The 18,895-nt window shown below is 37.5% G+C and overlaps 1 protein-coding gene across 4 annotated transcripts in view; it reads left to right on the top strand.

Moving 5' to 3' along the window:
• SLC9A7 (solute carrier family 9 member A7) overlaps positions 1 to 18,895 on the top strand; it is a 198,418-nt gene that overhangs the window by 138,219 nt on the left and 41,304 nt on the right. For 3 of the 4 annotated variants that reach the window (XM_037160496.2, XM_037160487.2, XM_053670647.1), the window contains 3 exons: positions 213 to 324; positions 3,557 to 3,710; positions 16,016 to 16,075. In XM_037160496.2, the coding sequence (XP_037016391.2) occupies positions 213 to 324; positions 3,557 to 3,710; positions 16,016 to 16,075 (326 nt within the window). The remainder of the gene's footprint in view (positions 1 to 212; positions 325 to 3,556; positions 3,711 to 16,015; positions 16,076 to 18,895) is intronic. The other variant, XM_053670646.1, reaches the window with a different exon arrangement.

The following is an 18,895-nucleotide window of genomic DNA, read 5'->3' as shown; positions in this document are numbered from 1 at the left end:
GCAGGTTGGGAAAGTTGGTCAATTGAATGAATAGTACTTGTTGTTGAGACTTGTTTAGAGGGAAACTAGACAGCCTAACTTTTTTGGTGCAGCTCTCCCGATCATACAAGAGAGATGTCATGGCACTCCTAAAATTCTCTGTTTAACCAGAGGTTGTGTGACAGTGGCATTCTGGAAAACTTTTGGGGCCTTAACCTCCACCTGGTGCTCAGGTTGCCATCTTCCTGGGCAGAGCTGCACATATCTACCCGCTCTCCTTCTTCCTCAACTTGGGCAGAAGGCATAAGATTGGCTGGAATTTTCAACATATGATGATGTTTTCAGGTAAAACAGTATAAATGTATACAAAATGGTTGTTTTCACCAGGCAGTGTTAATATGATTAAAGTATTGATAACGTTCATAAAAAGAGAAAAATTCAAGTTTCTGGTTCTGTTTTATCCACTGCAGTGCTGAGTAGACAGATGTACAGGGTAAACTGACTTTATCTTGATTTTGCAAACTCTACTACCAAATGTGAACGTTCACCCCTAAAATATTTGTATCTCTATTTCATTCCTATCACTCAAGGGGCTTGGAGGTATATGAAAGTGCCTAATTGTTCTCTAGATTGTTCATAACTCTTAATCTTCAAAAAGGGCTCCAGAACTAAATTAAGTAAAATAGGTCTTCAATGAGAAAGAACATAGGCCATGTCACTCAACACCCCTCCCCCAGCTGCAGTATCCTCTTGTAAAATAATGACATTGAGCTAATTAGTTGAGGTCCCTCCTAGCTCTAACTTTCTATGGAGCAAAAAGAAATAAAATACACTCCTAAGAAAGATGGCCCCAAACCAGAAAACAACAGCTGTGATAGTTCTGCTGATTTACACTTGATTTACACTGTCTCCCAGATAGCCCCTCTCCACTATAAAGCTAGAAAGTATGGAGAGGCCACTGAGGGAATAAAGGAAAATAAGGAAATATGTGCAGATAAAGAAGGGAGAGAACAATCTGCATGAATAGATAGTGCAGTAAAGGGTGGTATCAGATTTGATAAATGAGACCCAAGTTACAGCATCTCTGCAGAGAAGAGGGAGGAAATGGTGGCACAAAAGGCTACTGTAACCCTTAAAGTTACTTCTCTACTGTATGGGTGATGGGGAGGGGCTGTACAAGAGGCAAAGTGAGTAACTGCTCTTTATGGCCATCCGGTAATTCTTGGAGGCCTTAGAGAGTCATAGTGAAACCACACCAACCGGCACTGTTCAGCAAAGTAGTCATTGTCTAGTACTTACTTGCATCTGCCCTTAAATGTACAACCTGCCATAATGATTGCCTTTCACTCTGACAAACATTTATTGAGCATTCTCTTTTATAAGCCACAGTTCTAGGTTGTAGAGGACACAGAAACCAGCTTCCTTTCAAGGAGTTCATAGTCTTCTGGTGGGAGACAGGTGTACAAAGTGCTTTCTCTGAAGAGAGTGGGATGAATTGCTCAAAAGAAGTATAGAATAAATGCAGAGGAGAGGAGGAGCCAGGGCCATCTTTGCAAAGGGGTAATCTTTGAACTGAGCTTGGAAGAAATGGATTTCAGGAGGCAGCAGGTTAGAAAGTCCGGGAAGAATTGCCTTGTGTGGCTTTTGCAGGGAAAGGTAAGCAGAATGGTTCACACGTAAGACACATGGGGTAGTGGTGAAAGATGGTAAGGTCGGAATGAAAAATTACATATAAAGTGATGTGAAGCTTCAAGTTGCATTGGAATCACCTGTTAGGCTGGTTAAAGGAGAGGGTACAGGGAAGCTTCGGGAATGTGCATTTCTAACATGTTTTCTGCTGCTACTGGTTTGAGGATCACACTTTGAGGACTATTGCTGGAGTCTAGACCACAGAGAAGCTCCAGTACTTTACCAGTTTGGGTTTTACTTAGAAGCAGTTTGGAAGCATTAGAGATTTGTGAGGACAATGATAAGATCCTCCTCATGTATTAGGAAAGTGATGGCATAAAAAAGAGAGATGAATTGGACATAGTTACCTAGATAAACTTAAAATATGTTTATTATCTTCCATACTAAAAGACTGAGAAGTACATAGTGCTGTTTAAAGACATATCTTATAAAAATTATTTTCTTCTGGGAGAACTCATTCTTCAAAGCCATGAACTACCTGAGGTTTCACTTTCATATTGCTTACAATGTTTACCTAGTAAAATGAAGAAATATATAGCAAACATTGTCTTTTTTTGACCCCAAGTTATCCTATTTGAAATAATATCTCTTTAGAGGCTTAAAATATTGATTGATTGGTTAATGACATAACTGGCCTGTAGGGTGATCGAGATATGGATAAATATTTCCCTAGGGCAGATTAATAGAAAACATTAAATTCACTCTGTTTTTTTAATGTAACTTTTGTTAAATGATTTTTCTTTAGTAACTCGTAATGAAGTTCTCAGATTAATTGTGAAATTATTGGGAAAGGTGGGAAAATACACAAACAGATATAGTAGGCATAACTGTAATTCTTATACACACAATCTTGCTCATGGTGAATAGGAATTTAAACTAGATATGTATTAAAGACCATGGATTCAGTCTTCACTATACAACAAATTATGAGCATGGTATGGGGAAGTAACAAAAAAGCGTAGAAAGATAAATATTAAAATGTTCATGCTTAATCTTAACACTTGTTAATGTAGATCATCAGGGCTAGCAAACTGGTGCCTGAGCCAAATCTGGGTGCTGCCTGTGTTCATACACCCTGAGGGCTCAGAATGGCTTTTATAGATGAATATTTATAATCTGTTCAATAATTGGGAACATTAACTTTGCAAGCCAGATAAGCATTGTCCCCCTCAAAGAATTCCTTTCTTTTTAATAGTAGACCTGTATTACAATAATTGTACTCATTATTATTATATTCTTGTTCTTGTTAATCAAATTTTGTGAAAATTTGTTTTCTTTTATATAAGTACTTACATGATAGCCTTGATTTTTCCTCATGGTCCACGAAGCATAAACTATTTGTCATCTTTTACAGAAAATGTTGCCAACCCCTGATGTAGATCAGGTTATATTGTTACTTCTCTGTGTGGCCTTGCTAACTAAATGATGGAACTACTGCTTTGTGGTTTATAATACATGAACCACAAGTATACATTTGACATATTCCTATGTAGCCTGTTTCTTAAGTTTATAGTGACTATGTAGGGCATGGGCTGTGCTTGGATCACAGACTTGGAGAGCTTAAATGATTTCTTATTTATATTTCTTTTTATTTCATATTACTAGCAGGATAATTATTTCAGCAACGAAAGAGTGTTATTAGTATTAATAAAAATATCCTGTGCAAAGTTGTACAGTGTTTTTATCATTGCATTTGGACACTTTGCAAAAGAAAACTTCAAACAGGAAAAAATTATATTCCTTTAAAGTCCTTCTCTCAGAATAAAACAACTTGACTCCAGAAGCATAAGTGGATATGGTTTATGAGCCCCCAGAGGTAGCAGTGTATTTGAGGACACATTGCCATTTGTCATTATAACCAGGACAACTTCCTCTTTGGTCCTTGCAGGCCTCAGGGGAGCAATGGCATTTGCACTTGCCATCCGAGACACAGCATCCTATGCTCGCCAGATGATGTTCACGACCACGCTCCTCATTGTCTTCTTCACGGTCTGGATTGTTGGTGGAGGCACAACACCCATGTTGTCATGGCTTAATATAAGGTCGGTTTGAAACAGAGGCCAGTTTTTTTTGTCTATACCACTATGCCCATGCTATAGTGGTATAGCTTAGTGCATGGAAGATTTTTACTGTTTTTTTGTTGTTGTTGTTGTCCTTTGGAGAGATCAAAAGTCAAAAACAATAAGAATTCAGAGTGTTGAAATTTCCAGGAGAAAAAGAAACTGTTGACATTAAAATTTTTGTTGCTACAAAATCACAAGGAATTAGAAACACCTGCACCTTGCTGGAGCAGTGACATTAGGTCAAGAATCCAAAAAGTCTTAAAGCCACAGGAGAGATGCTAGACATAGCTGTTGGCAATGTCTGCTATTTCACAATCAAGTTTTGTTTTTCACAATTACAGTTTCGTTTTAGGAGGAAACTGCTGTGTCTCTTCTTGCTTGAGTGCACAAAATAGGTAACATTTCCTGCATAACCCTCATTTGTTGCAGCCTCATGGACGTCCCCTGCCTGTGGTTTTGCAGCTATGTCAGAATGAAGGGGCACTGACCTGATTTTCTTGTTTTAAAGAGCATTTAAATTCCAAACAGGACTTGTGAGCTCTGACATCCTATGGCAAAAAGGACTTTGGAACAGGAGTCAAGAGACCCACAGCCCAACTCTGGCCCTGGTTTAATGCAAGCCCCTCATGTCTTTGGGCCTCATTTTCTCTTATTGATAAATAAAAGCACATTGTCAGATTGTCTCCAGGTAACCTTCAGTTCTGAGTGAGCACCCTGAATCTTCAAGGTGTTCTCACCACCTGCATCAGTTTTGGGTCTGCAGAGGGTGAAAGTGATCAGAACGAGAAGACACTTCACTAGTGCAAGAGGTGTGAAGAATTCTCTGAAAAGCCACAGAGTGACAATGTTTTTTTTTCATTCTCTGTTGGGTTTTCGTTTGTATTTCCTTCTCTGGAATGTAGGATGTGGGACTAACAGCTGCAAAGCATACCTAGCTTAGAGGAGAGAAAAATGAACAGGGATCTCACAGTCATCCTTGGAATCAGGGATAAAACTGGAATCGGAGAGAATAGTCTCAAAACTTTTGTATTGATAGCAGGCAGGGATTCCTGGGTTTGGCCACTGTCGGCCCTACCATTTCTGGGCTGGCATGTCTCTGCCTCAGGGTGCTGGCATGTCTCAGCCTCAGAATCTATGTGGGGCTTATCAGTGATGGTCATATAATAGCTAACACTTATGCTGCCGGTGGTGTTTAAGATGTCACATGTATATTAAGCTAATTCTCATAACATTCCTATAAGGGAACTACTACTAATGTCTTTATTTTAGAGTTGGGGAAGCTGAAGCACAGAGAAATAACATGCCCAAGGTCACAAAGCTTAAAGTGGACAAGTTGATATATGAATCCGGACAGTCTTGCCTCAGAGTTCACACTCTTAATAACCACTGTGCTGTACAGCCTGTAAGAAGACTTGCTGTGGTAGGGTCTTTTTTTATGTTGTAAAATGTAGGATGATTTGAATTTCAATTTTTTGGCATGAATCTTGACAACTATCCTAAGGAAAACTATTCATATGTGGCAATATAAACCTGAAAAAGAAAATTTACAGATTTTTGGCTTGAAACTTGAGACATAGAATGGTACCATCTTTGTTTTGTGGAGCAGAATAAGAACTGCACACAGTTGAGAATCTTTGCATTCAGTGACCTCTGAAATTACTTCCTACTTCTATTTGGTCACACAGTAAGTACCCTGGATGTTCAGAAGCTGATTAAATCATGTTTGTGTTGAATGCTACTTTATAGGTCCTTTATTTCCCCCCTCAAGATACACAGGATCAAATGATTTCTCACTGAGAGTAGACAGTAGACTTATGACATTTTGCACTTCTCATAACCCTTTTCAAGAAGTGGGCCACTAAAACAGAGCTACCCAGAGCTGAGAGCATGGGGAGCTTACTCTGAGACACACAAGCTGTATGTGTATGAATATAATATAAAAATTGAATTTCTGTGAAAATATTAATGTAATGTATAGATAGCATTTAGAAAATAGCAGCTACCACATAGTGAGGGGTCAGAAATGACTATATGTATGACTATGTGTATGAGAGATTCAGTTTCTCTACATCCTTGCCAGCATTTGGTGTTATCAAATTTTTTCAGTTTAGCTCTTTTAATAGGTGTGTAGCATACCTCAACTGTGGTCTTAATATGCATTTCTCTCATGGCCAATAATGTCAAACATCTCTTTGTGTGTTTATTTTCCACTGATACATCTTTTATGCTAAAATATCTATTTCAGTCTTTTATCCATTTTCTTTTTTAATCATTTTTACTGATGTTCAAGTGCAGTTGTCTCCGATTTCCCCCCATCACTCCCCCTTATCCCAGCCATCCCCACCTCTCACCTTGATCCTACCCTCCTTTGGCTTTGTCCATGGGTCCTTTATACATGTTCCTTGATGACCCTTCCTTCTTTTTCCCCCATTATTCCCTCCCATCTCCTGGATTTATTGATTGTTTGAATAGTTCTTTTAGTCTGTATGTTATTTAGTTATGCTCTGATCTTGGTTATTTCTTTCCTTCTACTACCTCTGGGCTGTCTTTGTTGTTCCTCCAGTTCTTGTAGATGTAGGGTTAGGTTGTTTATTTGAAATGTTTCTATCTTTTTTAGGTAGGCTTGTATCACTATGAACTTCCTTCTCAAGACTGCCTTCACTGTGTCCCATAAATTTTGGAATGTTGTGAGTTCATTTTCATTTGTTTCCAGGACCTTTTTGATTTCTTCCTTGATCTCATTTTTAACTCATTCATTGCTTAATAGCATGCTATTCAATCTCCATGAAGTTGAGTGTTTCTGACTTTTTTCCTTCAGGTTGGTTTCAACTTTCAGGCCCTTGTGGTTATGTTACAGAAAACAACTCAGCCGCATTTGGGTGTACGGAGTGGAACTTTATTTATGCATGCGGACCCAGAGAAGGCAGTCTCCAACTTCTGGGTTCTGAGCTCAGGCAGGAGCTTGTTTTTATAGTGTGGCATGCAGAAGCAATTTTACTAAGCCTACGTGGCAGAAGCAGGTTTACAGAATCAAGAAAGCAGGGCTGCTGATAGGGTCATACAATGTTCTTTTGTTCTTACATCTTAGTTACTTAGTTGGTCACCCCGGCTTATCTTAGTGGCTCAGCAAAGGGACTGTGTCCTTCTGACTTGTCTGTGCTTGTCTAAGCAGGTCTCCTGCTACAGTCAGAGAAAATGCTTGGTATGATTTCAATGTTCTTGAATTTTTTGAGGCTTGTTTTGTGTCCTATCATATGGTTTATCTTTGAAAATGTTCCATGTGCATTTGAAAACAATGCATATTTGTTTCTTTGGGATGAAAGGCTCTCTCTATATATCAGTTAAGTCCGTTTGATCTAGGGCATTGTTCAATGCTGCAGTATTCTTATTGATACTTTGTTTGGAAGAGCTATTCATTTTTGATAGGTGGGTATTAAAATCCCCTAATAAGTGTGTTGCTATCTATAGTTTTCTTGAAGTCTTCCAAAATTTTCCTTATATATTTGGGTGCTCCTATGTTGGGTGCATATATATTTATAATGTTTATGTCTTCTTGAAAGATTCTTCCCTTGAGTATTATGAAGTGTTTTTCTGTGTCTGTTTTTGTGGTCTTTGTTTTGAAGACTATTTTGTTTGATATAAGTATTGTTACCCCAATTTTTTTTTACTGTTCATTTGCTTGGGATGTTTTTTTCCAACACTTCACTTTTAGTCTGTGTAGGTCTTTTATTCTGAGGTGGGTCTCTTGCAAGCAGCATATGTGTGGGTCATGTTTTCTTATCCATTCAGCTACTCTGTGTCTTTTAATTGGGATATTTAAACCATTTACATTTAAGGTTATTATTGATAGGTACTCATTTATTGCCATTTTACTTTGTACCTGTGTTCCCCTCTCTTACACACTCTTTTTCTTCCTCTTGTTAAAGCAGTCCCTTTAGCATATCTTGCAATGCTGGTTTGGTGGAGGTATATTCTGTCAGTCTTCTTTTGTCTGGGAAACTCCTTATTTCTCTTTCTTTTTTAATTGAGAGGCTTGCTGATTAGAGTCATCTTGGTTGCCTGCCTTTGCTTTTCATTACTTGGAATATTTCTTGTCATTCCCTTCTGGCTTGTAATGTTTCCATTGAGAAGTCAGCAGCTAACCTTATTGGGGCTCCCTTGTATGTTACTTCCTTTTTCTCCCTTGCTGCCTTTAAGATTCTCTCTTTGTCTTGGAATTTTGCCATTTTAATGATGATGTGTCTTGAAGTGGGCCTCTTGGAGTTCCTCTTGATTGGGACTCTCTGTGTTTCCTGGATTTGTGTGACTTTTTCTCTCATCAAATTAGGGAAGTTTTCCATCATTACTTGTTCAAACAGTTTTTCTATCTTTTGCTCCTTTTCTTTTCCTTTGGTATCCCTATTATACCGATATTATTCAGTTTCATGTTGTCTTCCATTTCCCTTAACCCTTCTTCATTTTTTTTTGAGTCTTTTTTCCTTTTATGATTCTTTTGGGAGTTTTTTCTACCTTGTCCTTCAGCTTGCTGAGTCAATCCTCTGCTTTATCTAGCCTGTTTTTGATTCCTTCTACTGTGTTCTTCAATTCAGACATTGTATTCTTCATTTCCTCTGGGCTTTTGTTGATAGTCTCTATTTCCCTTTTTCATGTTGATTTAATTTGCAGTAAGTTCCTCATAGATTCCCTGTAGTTTGTGGTAATTCTCAATGAACTCATTGAATTTCCTTATAACCAGTGCTTTGAAGTCGCTATCTGATAGTTGACTTGCCTCTATTTCATTTAGCATTCTTTCTGAGGCTTCCTCCTTTCCTTTTGTTTGGGGTTTGTTTCTTTGTCTTCCCATTGTTTGTGAGACTCTTCTTGTTTGCCTCTGCTTCCTAAATTGTTCTGTTCTGACTCCCTGGTTTTTTGGTGTGAACTTCTATGGTAAGAGACTTGTGAAAATCAGTGGTGCAGTCTCCTTGATCTCCTGAACTTGATGCTCCTGAGATGCCCTTTATGCCATTTATGTTGGCTGTCTGGATGTCTTTGGGGTTTGATTATTGGTGGGTCTTTCTTTGGTGGGTCCTTCCCTCCAGATGGTTGACTGAGGGTCATTCCACCCACCACATCTTGTGTGCTGTTGTACAGGTGCTGCCAGAACAAAACCACAAAGCCCGGGGAACAAACTCTCATCCATAAAAATATCTCCCCCCACAATCCCACTATCAACATCAAATGAACAAGTATTAATAAGGATGCAAAGAGATTAAGACTGTTGTAAGAAAGGAGAGAAATAAACTATAGTAGAAATTCTAGTGAATTAATATGTACAAACTTGCTGGATAAGCAATGAATGTTAAAAAGCTATACAGGCAAGAAAATATCACTAATCATGGAGAAGACCACAGTGGTTTTCATCTCGGTAGCCTCTAGTATTTACCACTGTTTTTTTTTTTTCTGGATCTGCCTCTAGTGATGTCACACATTGACCCCATCTGACGCTAGGCAGCCTGCTGTGAGACTGCCAGAGGTCTACTGTCTGTGGTTATCTCCTTCATTTGTCAATCTAGTCACTCTGCACTCAGCAGTGAGACTTAAGTCCCATAGGGCAGGGCAGAATCCCTCCTGGTATTGGGGCTATTGATTCCCCTCTGGCTGCTGCAGCTTGGAGGGGAGTGGTCTGCCTGAGCAAGATGGGTGCAGCTAGTAGGGGGTGACTCAGCATCAGGATTCCAGTGGCCACTCTCTCAGTTCTTCTCCAGAGCCTCCGTCCCCAGTCTGTCCATCCCTACTCTGTCCTTAAGCATCTCAAGTTCACTCTGTACCACCCCTGCTTTTGCCAGGGATCTACTGTCTCTAGCTAACTCCTTCAGTTGTTAATCTCATCATTCTGCACTCAGCAGTCATGGTTAAGCACCTCAGGGCCAGGGTAGAATCCCTCCGGTAGTTGGGGCTATTGTTTCCCCTCAGGCTACTGCTGTTCAGAAGGGAGTCATCTGCCTGAGCACAATAGCTGTGGATGTATGGGGGATGACTCAGCGCTGGTATCTCTGGGACTACACTCTCAGTTCTCTCCCAAAAGCTTCTGTCTCCAGTCTCTCCTCAGGTGTCTCTAGTCCACTTTGCCCCCACCTTTGCTAGAGCTCTGGGGAAGTGAGAGCTAATGAAAATTTGTTTGTTGACTCTTTACATGGCTCTTTGTGTCTCCAGACAATCATCTCTGGCAGAGAGCAACCCTACTTTTTTTCGCCATTTGTTATTATGTATACTTTTTGGGCTCTGGTGTTCTAGGCTGAAGATCTCACCTTAGGGTTTAGACCCCACACTTTTCAGGAAGCTCCAACTGGTTGCTTAATATCCCTCAGGTTCTGTTGTCTGTGGGCTCCCAACCAGCCCTCTTGAGTCTCCAGAGCACTCCTTACCAGTCAGCTAGTGCTGAAACTGATTCTTCTGTCTGCCCTAGGTTTTAAGGGTTGTTTCTGGCTATTGTTCAGTTGTTTGTCCTCAGTGATTTCTCCACAATGTAATTGTAACTCCACATTGGCCCTGGGAGGAGGTTAGTGTGCCTTCCATTCACTCCTCCACTATCTTCTCTCTTGATCTTTTATCCATTTTCTCATTGGATTTGTAATTAATTATTGAGGTTTTTAAATTGAGATTTTAGAGTTATTCTAGATACTAGTTTTTTGTCAAGTATGTGGTTTGCAGATGTTTTCACTTAGTCTATAGCTTGTCTTTTTATCCTTTTAAAAGTGTCTGGCATAGAGCAGAAGTTAATTTTGATGAAATGCAGTTTATCATTTTTTCTTACATGTGTTGTACTTTTTATGTCATGTCTAAGGAGTCTTCATCAAGCTGTAGGTCTCCAAGATTTCTTTTTGTGTTATCTTCTAAAAGTGTTTTAGTTTTAAGGCTTACATTTAAGTCTACGATCCATTTTTACTTAATTTTTATATAAGAACTAAGGCATATTTTATTTTATTTTGTGTGACTACAGCGATCTAGTTGTCAGCACAATTTGTTAAAAAGACTATCCTTACTCCACTAAATTACTATTACTGTTTTGCCAAAAATCAGTTGGCAAAATATATATGCATGTGAGTCTGTTTCTGTTCTGCTCTATTGAATCCTGTGTCTGTCCATCCACCAGTACCACCCCATCCTGATAACTACAAATTATATAATAAGGCTTAGCATCAGGAAGAGCAAATCCTTCCACTTTATTCTTTAAAAAAAACTTTTATAGTTCTTCTAGTTCCTTTCCATTTTCATCTTAGACTAAGCTTGTATGCATCTTTTTAAGAAACTTGCTGGGATTTTCATAGGAATTGTGTTAAACCTGTATATCAATTTTGGAAGAACTGACATCTTTACTCTGTTGAGTCTTCACATCTATGAACATGGCATTGTTCTCTATTTATTTAGATATTCTTTTATTTCTTTCATCACTATTTTATAGTTTTCAGTATACAATGCCTGTACATGTTTTGTTAGATTTATGTTTAAGTATTTGTTCTCCTTTTCTGAGTAATTGTAAAGGTTACCCTATTTTTAATTTCAGTTTCCATGTGCTCATTGCTAAGATATAGAAATGCAATTGTTTTTTGTGTGTTGATCTGATATCCTGTGACCTTGCCAAATTCACTTATTAGTTTTAGGAGGGTTTGTTTTTGTCTTGGATTTTTATTTTTATTTTTTAGTAGATTCTTTGGGATTTTCTATGTAGACCATCATGTCATTTGCAAATAGAGATGCTTTTAATTTTTTCAAACCAGTGTGCCTTTTATTTTCTTTTGTTGATTTATTGCTCTGGCTAGGACTTTTGATACTGTGTTGAATAAGAGTGATGTGAGTGGACATACTTGTCTTGTTCCTGATCTTAAGGCTAAAGCATTCTGTCTTTTACCAAAAAGTATGATATTATTTGTAGGGTTTTTGTAGATGTTTGTCATCAAGTTGAGGAAGTTCCTATTACTAGGTTTCTGTTATTTTTTAAATAACAAACATGTTGAATTTTATCAGATGCTTTTTCTGTATAAACTTATATGATCATATTATTTTTCTCATTTACTGTGTTAATATGGTGGGTTACACTGATTACTTTTCAAATATCAAAGCAGCCTCACTTGTCCAAAATAAACCCCATTTATTTGTTGTGTATAAATTTTATACATATTGCTGAACTTTATTAGTTAATATTTTATTAAGGATTTTTTCTGTCTGTGTTCATGAGGGATATTGGTCTGTACTTTCTTTGTTCATACTGCCTGTGTCTTTTTTTGGAATCAGGATATCTGGCATCACAAAATGAGCTAGGACATGTTCCCCACTCTTTTGTTTTCTGGAAGAGATTGTATAGCAGTGGTGTTAATTCTTTTTGAAACTTTTATGGAATTCTCCAGTAAAACCATCTGGTCCTAGAGACTTCTTTGCCAGGGATTTTAAAATTATGATGCCAATATCTTTAATATGGCTATTAATATTATCTATTTATATTGGTTGAGCTATGGTAGTTTGTGAGATCGGTCTGTTTCATATAAGTTGTAACATTTCTGTTGTTCATATCATTGCCTTATTATCCTTTTGATGTCTGTGAGGGGTATAGTGATATCACTGATACAGGTAATTTGGTAATTGGTAATTTCTGATATTGTTCATTTATATCTTCTCTCTGATTTTCTTTGTCATGCTAGAGGTTTGTCAATTTTATTGATTTTTTCAAAGAACTAGCTTTTTATTTCATTGATTTTTCTCTATTGTTTTTATTTTCAACCTCATTGATTTCTGCTATCTGTATTATTTCTTTCTCTCTGTGCAACTCTATGCAGATAATATAATGAAGTAAAGTTGCCATTGGTGAAAAATATATATGGTGTCAGTTCACTACATATGTATAATATCATTATAAATTATAATGTTATAAATTATAATACTATACAATATATAATATAAGTATATAATATTAATTATATTACATATTGTATATATTAAGTGTAGAAACTGACATTTACAGCGATTACATCGAAAGAAATTCCCTCCTAAATAAGGTAATGAAACTGATTGGCTTTTCTGGCTTGTGGCTTGTTGTGTTATTTAAGGACCACAAATCATTTATATAAATCAGGTTTTTATTCTAAACTGATTCAGAAACCCCCTAAAATTCAGCATGGTATTTTGACTTCTGTGACCTCAGTAAGATCAATACCTACTTGGTGTTTATTTCTCCAGGCTGTTGACAGAGGCCCTGCTCAGAAGTCAGAAGCCCAAAGTAGGACTCACAGTTCCACCATAAATAATTGGGAGTTATCTGTGATTTTTAACCATGGCTGATTTCTGGTCTGTGTATAAAATAAAAATTAATATAACAACAAATCCAAAGCCACGTCACTGCTTTCCAAAAATCCAACTTATCTTTTTTTAAAATTTTTATTTAGTTATTTTTCAAGTACAGCTTTTTTTGTCTACTTCTCCCATCCCAGCCCCCCCCCCCGCCCCGTCTCCCCACCTCCCTCCCATTCCCCCCCTGTCCTCATCCCTGTGTCTTTCATACTTGTTCCTCAAAATCCCTCCCCATTTTTCCCCTTAAATTCCCTTCCCTCTCCCCTCTGGTCGCTGCCCACTTGTTCTCTATTTCAGTGTCTTTGTTTTTATTCTGTTTGCTTGTTTGTTTTGTTGTTTAGCTTCCTGTCAAAAGTGAGATCATATGGTATTTGTCCTTCAATGCCTGCCCTATTTCACTCAGCATAATGCTTTCCAGTTCCATCCATGTTGTTGCAAAGGGTAGTAGCTCCTTCTTTCTCTCTGCTGCATAGAATTCCATTGTGTCTATGTACCACAATTTTTTGATCCATTCATTTACTGATGGGCACCTAGGTTGCTTCCAACTCTTGGCTATTGTAATTTGTGCTGCTATGAACATTGCGGTGCATAGGTTCTTTGAAATTAATGTTTTAGGATTCTTGGGATATAATCCTAGCAATGGAATTGCTGGGTCAAAGGGCAGGTCGATTTTTATTTCCAATTTATCTTTTTTAATTTGATATTTTCTCATTGATATTTTAAAACAGGATAGTAAAATGGCTGTATTGTTTTCTGTGAATACACAAACTATATAATATTCTTCTTAGTCTCTTGAGCAAGTGTTGTTATTCACAAAGGACAAATTTTGGAAACTTCAAGATATGATCATAGGATTATTTCAGCAGATAAGCCTTATGTATGTCCTGAGTGCAACTGGTGGCATGGTAGCTGTCCTCTTGGAGTCCCCAGATTAAGTGACACAGAGATGAAGTGGTGGCTCTGTTGGAGGGTGGAATGGCTCACACCCAGGCAGCTAAATGAACAGGTAACCTTCCTATCCTGGAGTGCATTAATATAATCACGCAAGGACAAGTTAGGACACTCTGTGCTGTATAATCCTGTAGGACTGAGAATTTATGATAAAGTTCTCTGGGAGAAGCCCTGAGCTCTTTATGTAATTTAATTTGTAACCAATATTTTTAAAGAAGTTCAAGATGACAACTTGTAATCAAAGGCAGTATCCTGGAATGTGAAGAACTGGGGCTCTAACAGACTCATTTGCAATCTTGGTTCCACCATTTTCTGACTTTGTGATCTTGGGCAACTTATTTAACCTCTGTAACTCCCAGTCTCCTCACTGGTTAAATGGGGATAACAACAGTGTGAGAACAAAATGTGATAATAAATACAATAAAGAATTTTCTTATATTAAATGTACCATCTGGCTCATTGTAAAGATTTATTATATTTTAGCTATGATATTATCGTTACCAATCATAGTATCACTACTACTACAATTACTGTTATTATTACTGGTGAATCTTACATTAATGGAAAGCAGCTTGCATTTTTGGAATTTGTTATAATTTTTTTAATACCGTGGTAATATAGAGTCTGAATAAGTCACATTCTGAATGTGTGACTAATTATAAGTACCAGTTGAAGAAGCATCACCTTCTCACTTGCATATTTCAGAGGATTATTAGTAGCATGAGAATTTTGGCATGTCTACCACAGTGTTTCTCAACCATTTTTTTCATTATTGCCCTCCTAAGGAGCCTTCAAAAATGTTTTCCCCATTTTTAATACCACAGTAAAAATTTAATACCACAATTATTTTTCTTTTTAAGAAATGTCAACACCATAGATCTACTATGTATCTATTTATGGACTATAGTGTTTTAGAAGCCACAAACTATTGTAATGCCTGAGCACATTTTTTTGTCCTATAAAAACCAATTTTCACACCCATGGGGGCAATATCACACCCCCCCCATTGAGAATACATGTATTAACCCAGTTGTTCCCAACTGAGGGCAATTTTGCCTCCCAGTGGTCATTTGACAATATCTGAAGACATTTGTGATTGCACTGGGGTGGGTGGGTGTTTATTGGTATCATGTGGATAGAGGTCAGCACTCAAAATGTTAAGTTTGTCTCTGCGATTATTAAGCAAGGTAAAATATAGACTATGTGAACTCTAAGGTCACAAGGTAAACACAATAGCAGAAGTTAGGCTTCTGACCTTCAGGTTGAATGCATGGCCAATGTAATATACTTGTTTAGGAAAGAACACTATCTTTGCTTCTTAAGTATTGTTGCTGTTTTCAATAACATAGTGCTTTTTGCTCTTTCTGTCAAATATGTATAAAAATATGTGTGAACACTTTAACTATGTATTCAGTAACACCTTTGTTTTCTATTTTTGTATGGCTGTATCTTGCTTTATGAAACACATGTATTCTTTTTTTAAAAATATTTTTCATTTATTTATCTTTAGAGGGGAAGGGAAAAAGAGAGGGAGAGAAGTATCAATGTATGGTTGCCTCTCGTGTGTCCTCTGCTGGGAACTGGCCTGCAACCCAGGCATGTGCCCTGACTGGGAATCTAACCGCGATCCTCTGGTTCGCAGGCCGGTGTTCAATCTACTGAGCTACACCAGCCAGGGCTGAAACAGATGTATTCTTGAAAAAATTGTATACATTCATTTCCTGTGAGTTGCATTTATTCCTCAGATTTCATTTCATTATATATTTGGGAGGCTTATCTTCATTCCTAATTGCTCCTAATTTTGACCTGGCACATAACATTGTACTTTAAGTATGAATTTAGTGGCCTCTGTGTCTGGATTTTAGAGAGTAGGAATAGTTTAAGAGAGAGTATGAATTTATGTTTAAAATGATAGTTTGTTCTTTGATGGACATGGTCCGGGTCATATTTCCAGAGCCCCTGGCTCCCCTATTGCCCCTGTCACACTCACATTCCCTTCTTCTGCTGCCCAGAGTTGGCGTCGAGGAACCCTTCGAGGAGGACCAGAATGAACACCGCTGGCAGTACTTCAGGTGACACAAGGGCATCCTCTGAAACAAATTAACCTGGCCTGGTTTTCTCTCATCTTTCTAATCTGAGATGTTTCTCTTTATGCTGTTTGTCTCTTTCTTCCTGTGTGTACCAATCCTTTGCCCCCTTTAGCAAAGGGGCAAGTGGTCAGGTCAACTCTAATTCCATTCTTTCTCTGGGCTGCTTGATGTATCAATGTTCCTGAGATTATGTCCCAATACCCTACATTTTGGACAATGCTGGCATGTGTCTCTTTGTACAACTGAGCTTAGTGTTAAGAGCACCACATATGCAGAGCCACAAATTCTTTCCCCACAAAATTCTGCTAATTTTCTAATAAATGAGGCTTCTAACTCATGACAAGAACTAGAATTTTATGTCTCACCCATGGTTGGGATATGACTTACACCATCTTAATTAAGTACTATTTTAGTTTTTAAAATGTGTTTTTGTGTATTTGTACATTATCACAGTGAATCAGAAGATATGAAAAACAGGCATTTTTAAACCAGAAGATAATTAAAGGATCTTCTAATGCAATTTGTTTCTCAGTGTGCATCCAAGTTTTTGATTTGATGATGCTTAACGGTAATGATGTTGGGCGATCAGAATAAAGACTTTAATATTCTTTTCTTTCTGTATCTTTAACTTGCATGCTTTCTTCCTGATCTGGTTTTGTGTGCTGGTCAATAATTCAAGTGCAAAATAGGCTTGAACTTTGTTCTTGGCATTGTGAAAGTATTTCACTCTTTAAGCACAGTGAGGAAAACAGCCATACATGGATCTAGCTCCTGGATGCATTCCATAATGACATAGAGAAAATTAATTGAAGCATTTAAGCTTTCTGGGTTTTAACTTTTTTCTATTGTTTAAAATACATGCATACACATTCATTTTTGGAGATCCAACTTTAGATACTGATTAAGTTGCAGAGGAAACCCTCTCCTTTGAAATATTCCACCTTTAAGAAGGAAGTTTCTTCAGGCAAAGTGCTGATTATTACACTTGGGACATGAAAAAATTCAGATTCTGATCTGTTGTTCAAGGTTTTGTATGAAGGTATGTGTCTAATAGTCCTCAAATTATTTAGGATCTCTGCCATTCAAATAAAAAAAACTATCAATTAAAGTAGATAGTTCTAAATTTGTAAATTTCAGAAGTTTTAAAATTTCTTCAACTTTATAGCATTTTATATGGCAGTTAATGAGAATGTACATGTTATACCAGAAGGGAAATTATTCATTTTTTGTATTTAATTATTCTAGACTGAGCACATCTGTTTGATTGCTTTACTTTCTCACTTGGTGTGGGATTTTCACATTTGTTTCATTCTTAATGAAAATAAGGATAATTCAGTTTATTCCAGAAGAATATTGTATGTGCTCTGATGAGCTCAACCCTGATGTACCAGGGGAATGCTAAAATATGATATAGTAAAACAGCACACAAAGTTCAAAGCATTACAGTGGGTCAGAAGAGAAATGTATGTTGTGGACAGTTGCCTGAAACTAGGAATTTCAGAAAGTCAGAGAACCCCCGAGTCTTCTGAGGCATTATACTAAAATACTGTGCTTGGACTTTCTTGCGGCCCAGAGCACCCCCAAACACCCTGGCCCATTGCTTAATCTCCTGTCTCCAGAGACCAGGTTGGTTTTGAACTCTGATCCAAGGGTGAGGCTCCTTGTGGTGGTCCACTGTCATTCTTGGAGATTGGTCTGAGGGGCCCTCAACCCTGTCAGAAAAGTAATTATTAATTGTAATAAAGTAAACAGCCTTCAATGGAGAAATCACACAGCACCATTTGAGTCTCATGGCCCCTCGTCTGTTTTTTTTTCCCCATTATTTATAAAGACAGTAGCAGTCCAGGAAGTAGGTCTTTGTTTCCTTCCTCAGAAATGTATTAGCATTTATACAAGGAGCAGAGGCCTCCCACATTTCTTTGCCTGTGGGAGGGCCCAGAATGTGCTCTCAGGCTCCTTTTAGGCTACATGCTGTCAGGAGCTTGAACTGCATCTCAGACGGTAGTTGATGGCAAGTGGTAACAGCAAGGTTCAGAACTTCCATGGCAGAGGTAGGTAAAAGCAAGAAAAGTGGATGCTGGGTAGCAATATCCTTAGAACTGAGGATTTCCTGGGGATGGGTTCAACAAGATCAGAAGATGGCTCAATTTGTTGGAATTTGATTAACTATGTTTCATTTAACTATCATTTTTCTCCTTGCCTTTTCCTGTCAGGAGAATCTGAACAAAATATTCCAGGATTTATCTGGAGAGGAAAACTATGTAATTACTAGAATCTATATCTACCTATTTATCTATTACCTATATTTACCTATTATAGCACCCATGTCCGTGAATCTTCACAATTTGTGGTTTTCACACCCCAAAATAATACAAGATCCTTAATAATCAATATTAGTATATTAGAGAGCCAAGAAAAATACTTATGTGTTTTTGAAACATTGCCAAAAATGGTATAATTAAATATTCCTCTTTTATTTTCACCAAGAATTAAAGTCTTTTTTAGTTGTGAAAAAATTTAAATCTGTAAAAAAATGGAAAGAATGGAACAATGAATACCTAACTACTAACCTGGATGTGTCAATTGTTAACATTTTATCATACTTTTTGGTCATTTTAACTCTCTTGCTCTCTTTCAACCATTTCAGAGTACTTCATAGTACATAGCAGATATCATGACTTTCTAACCCTAAATACTTCAGCATGTATCTCCTAGGAATCCAGTCTACCGACATGATCACAATACCTTTATCATACCTGAGAAAAAGTAACATGAATTTTATACACACACTGGATACAGGAT

This window comes from Artibeus jamaicensis, unplaced genomic scaffold (assembly GCF_021234435.1).
Source record: "Artibeus jamaicensis isolate MK-2021 breed Jamaican fruit bat unplaced genomic scaffold, CSHL_Jam_final contig_60, whole genome shotgun sequence".
Classification (NCBI taxonomy): domain Eukaryota; kingdom Metazoa; phylum Chordata; class Mammalia; order Chiroptera; family Phyllostomidae; genus Artibeus; species Artibeus jamaicensis.
This window is presented reverse-complemented; position numbering and strand designations above follow the sequence as displayed.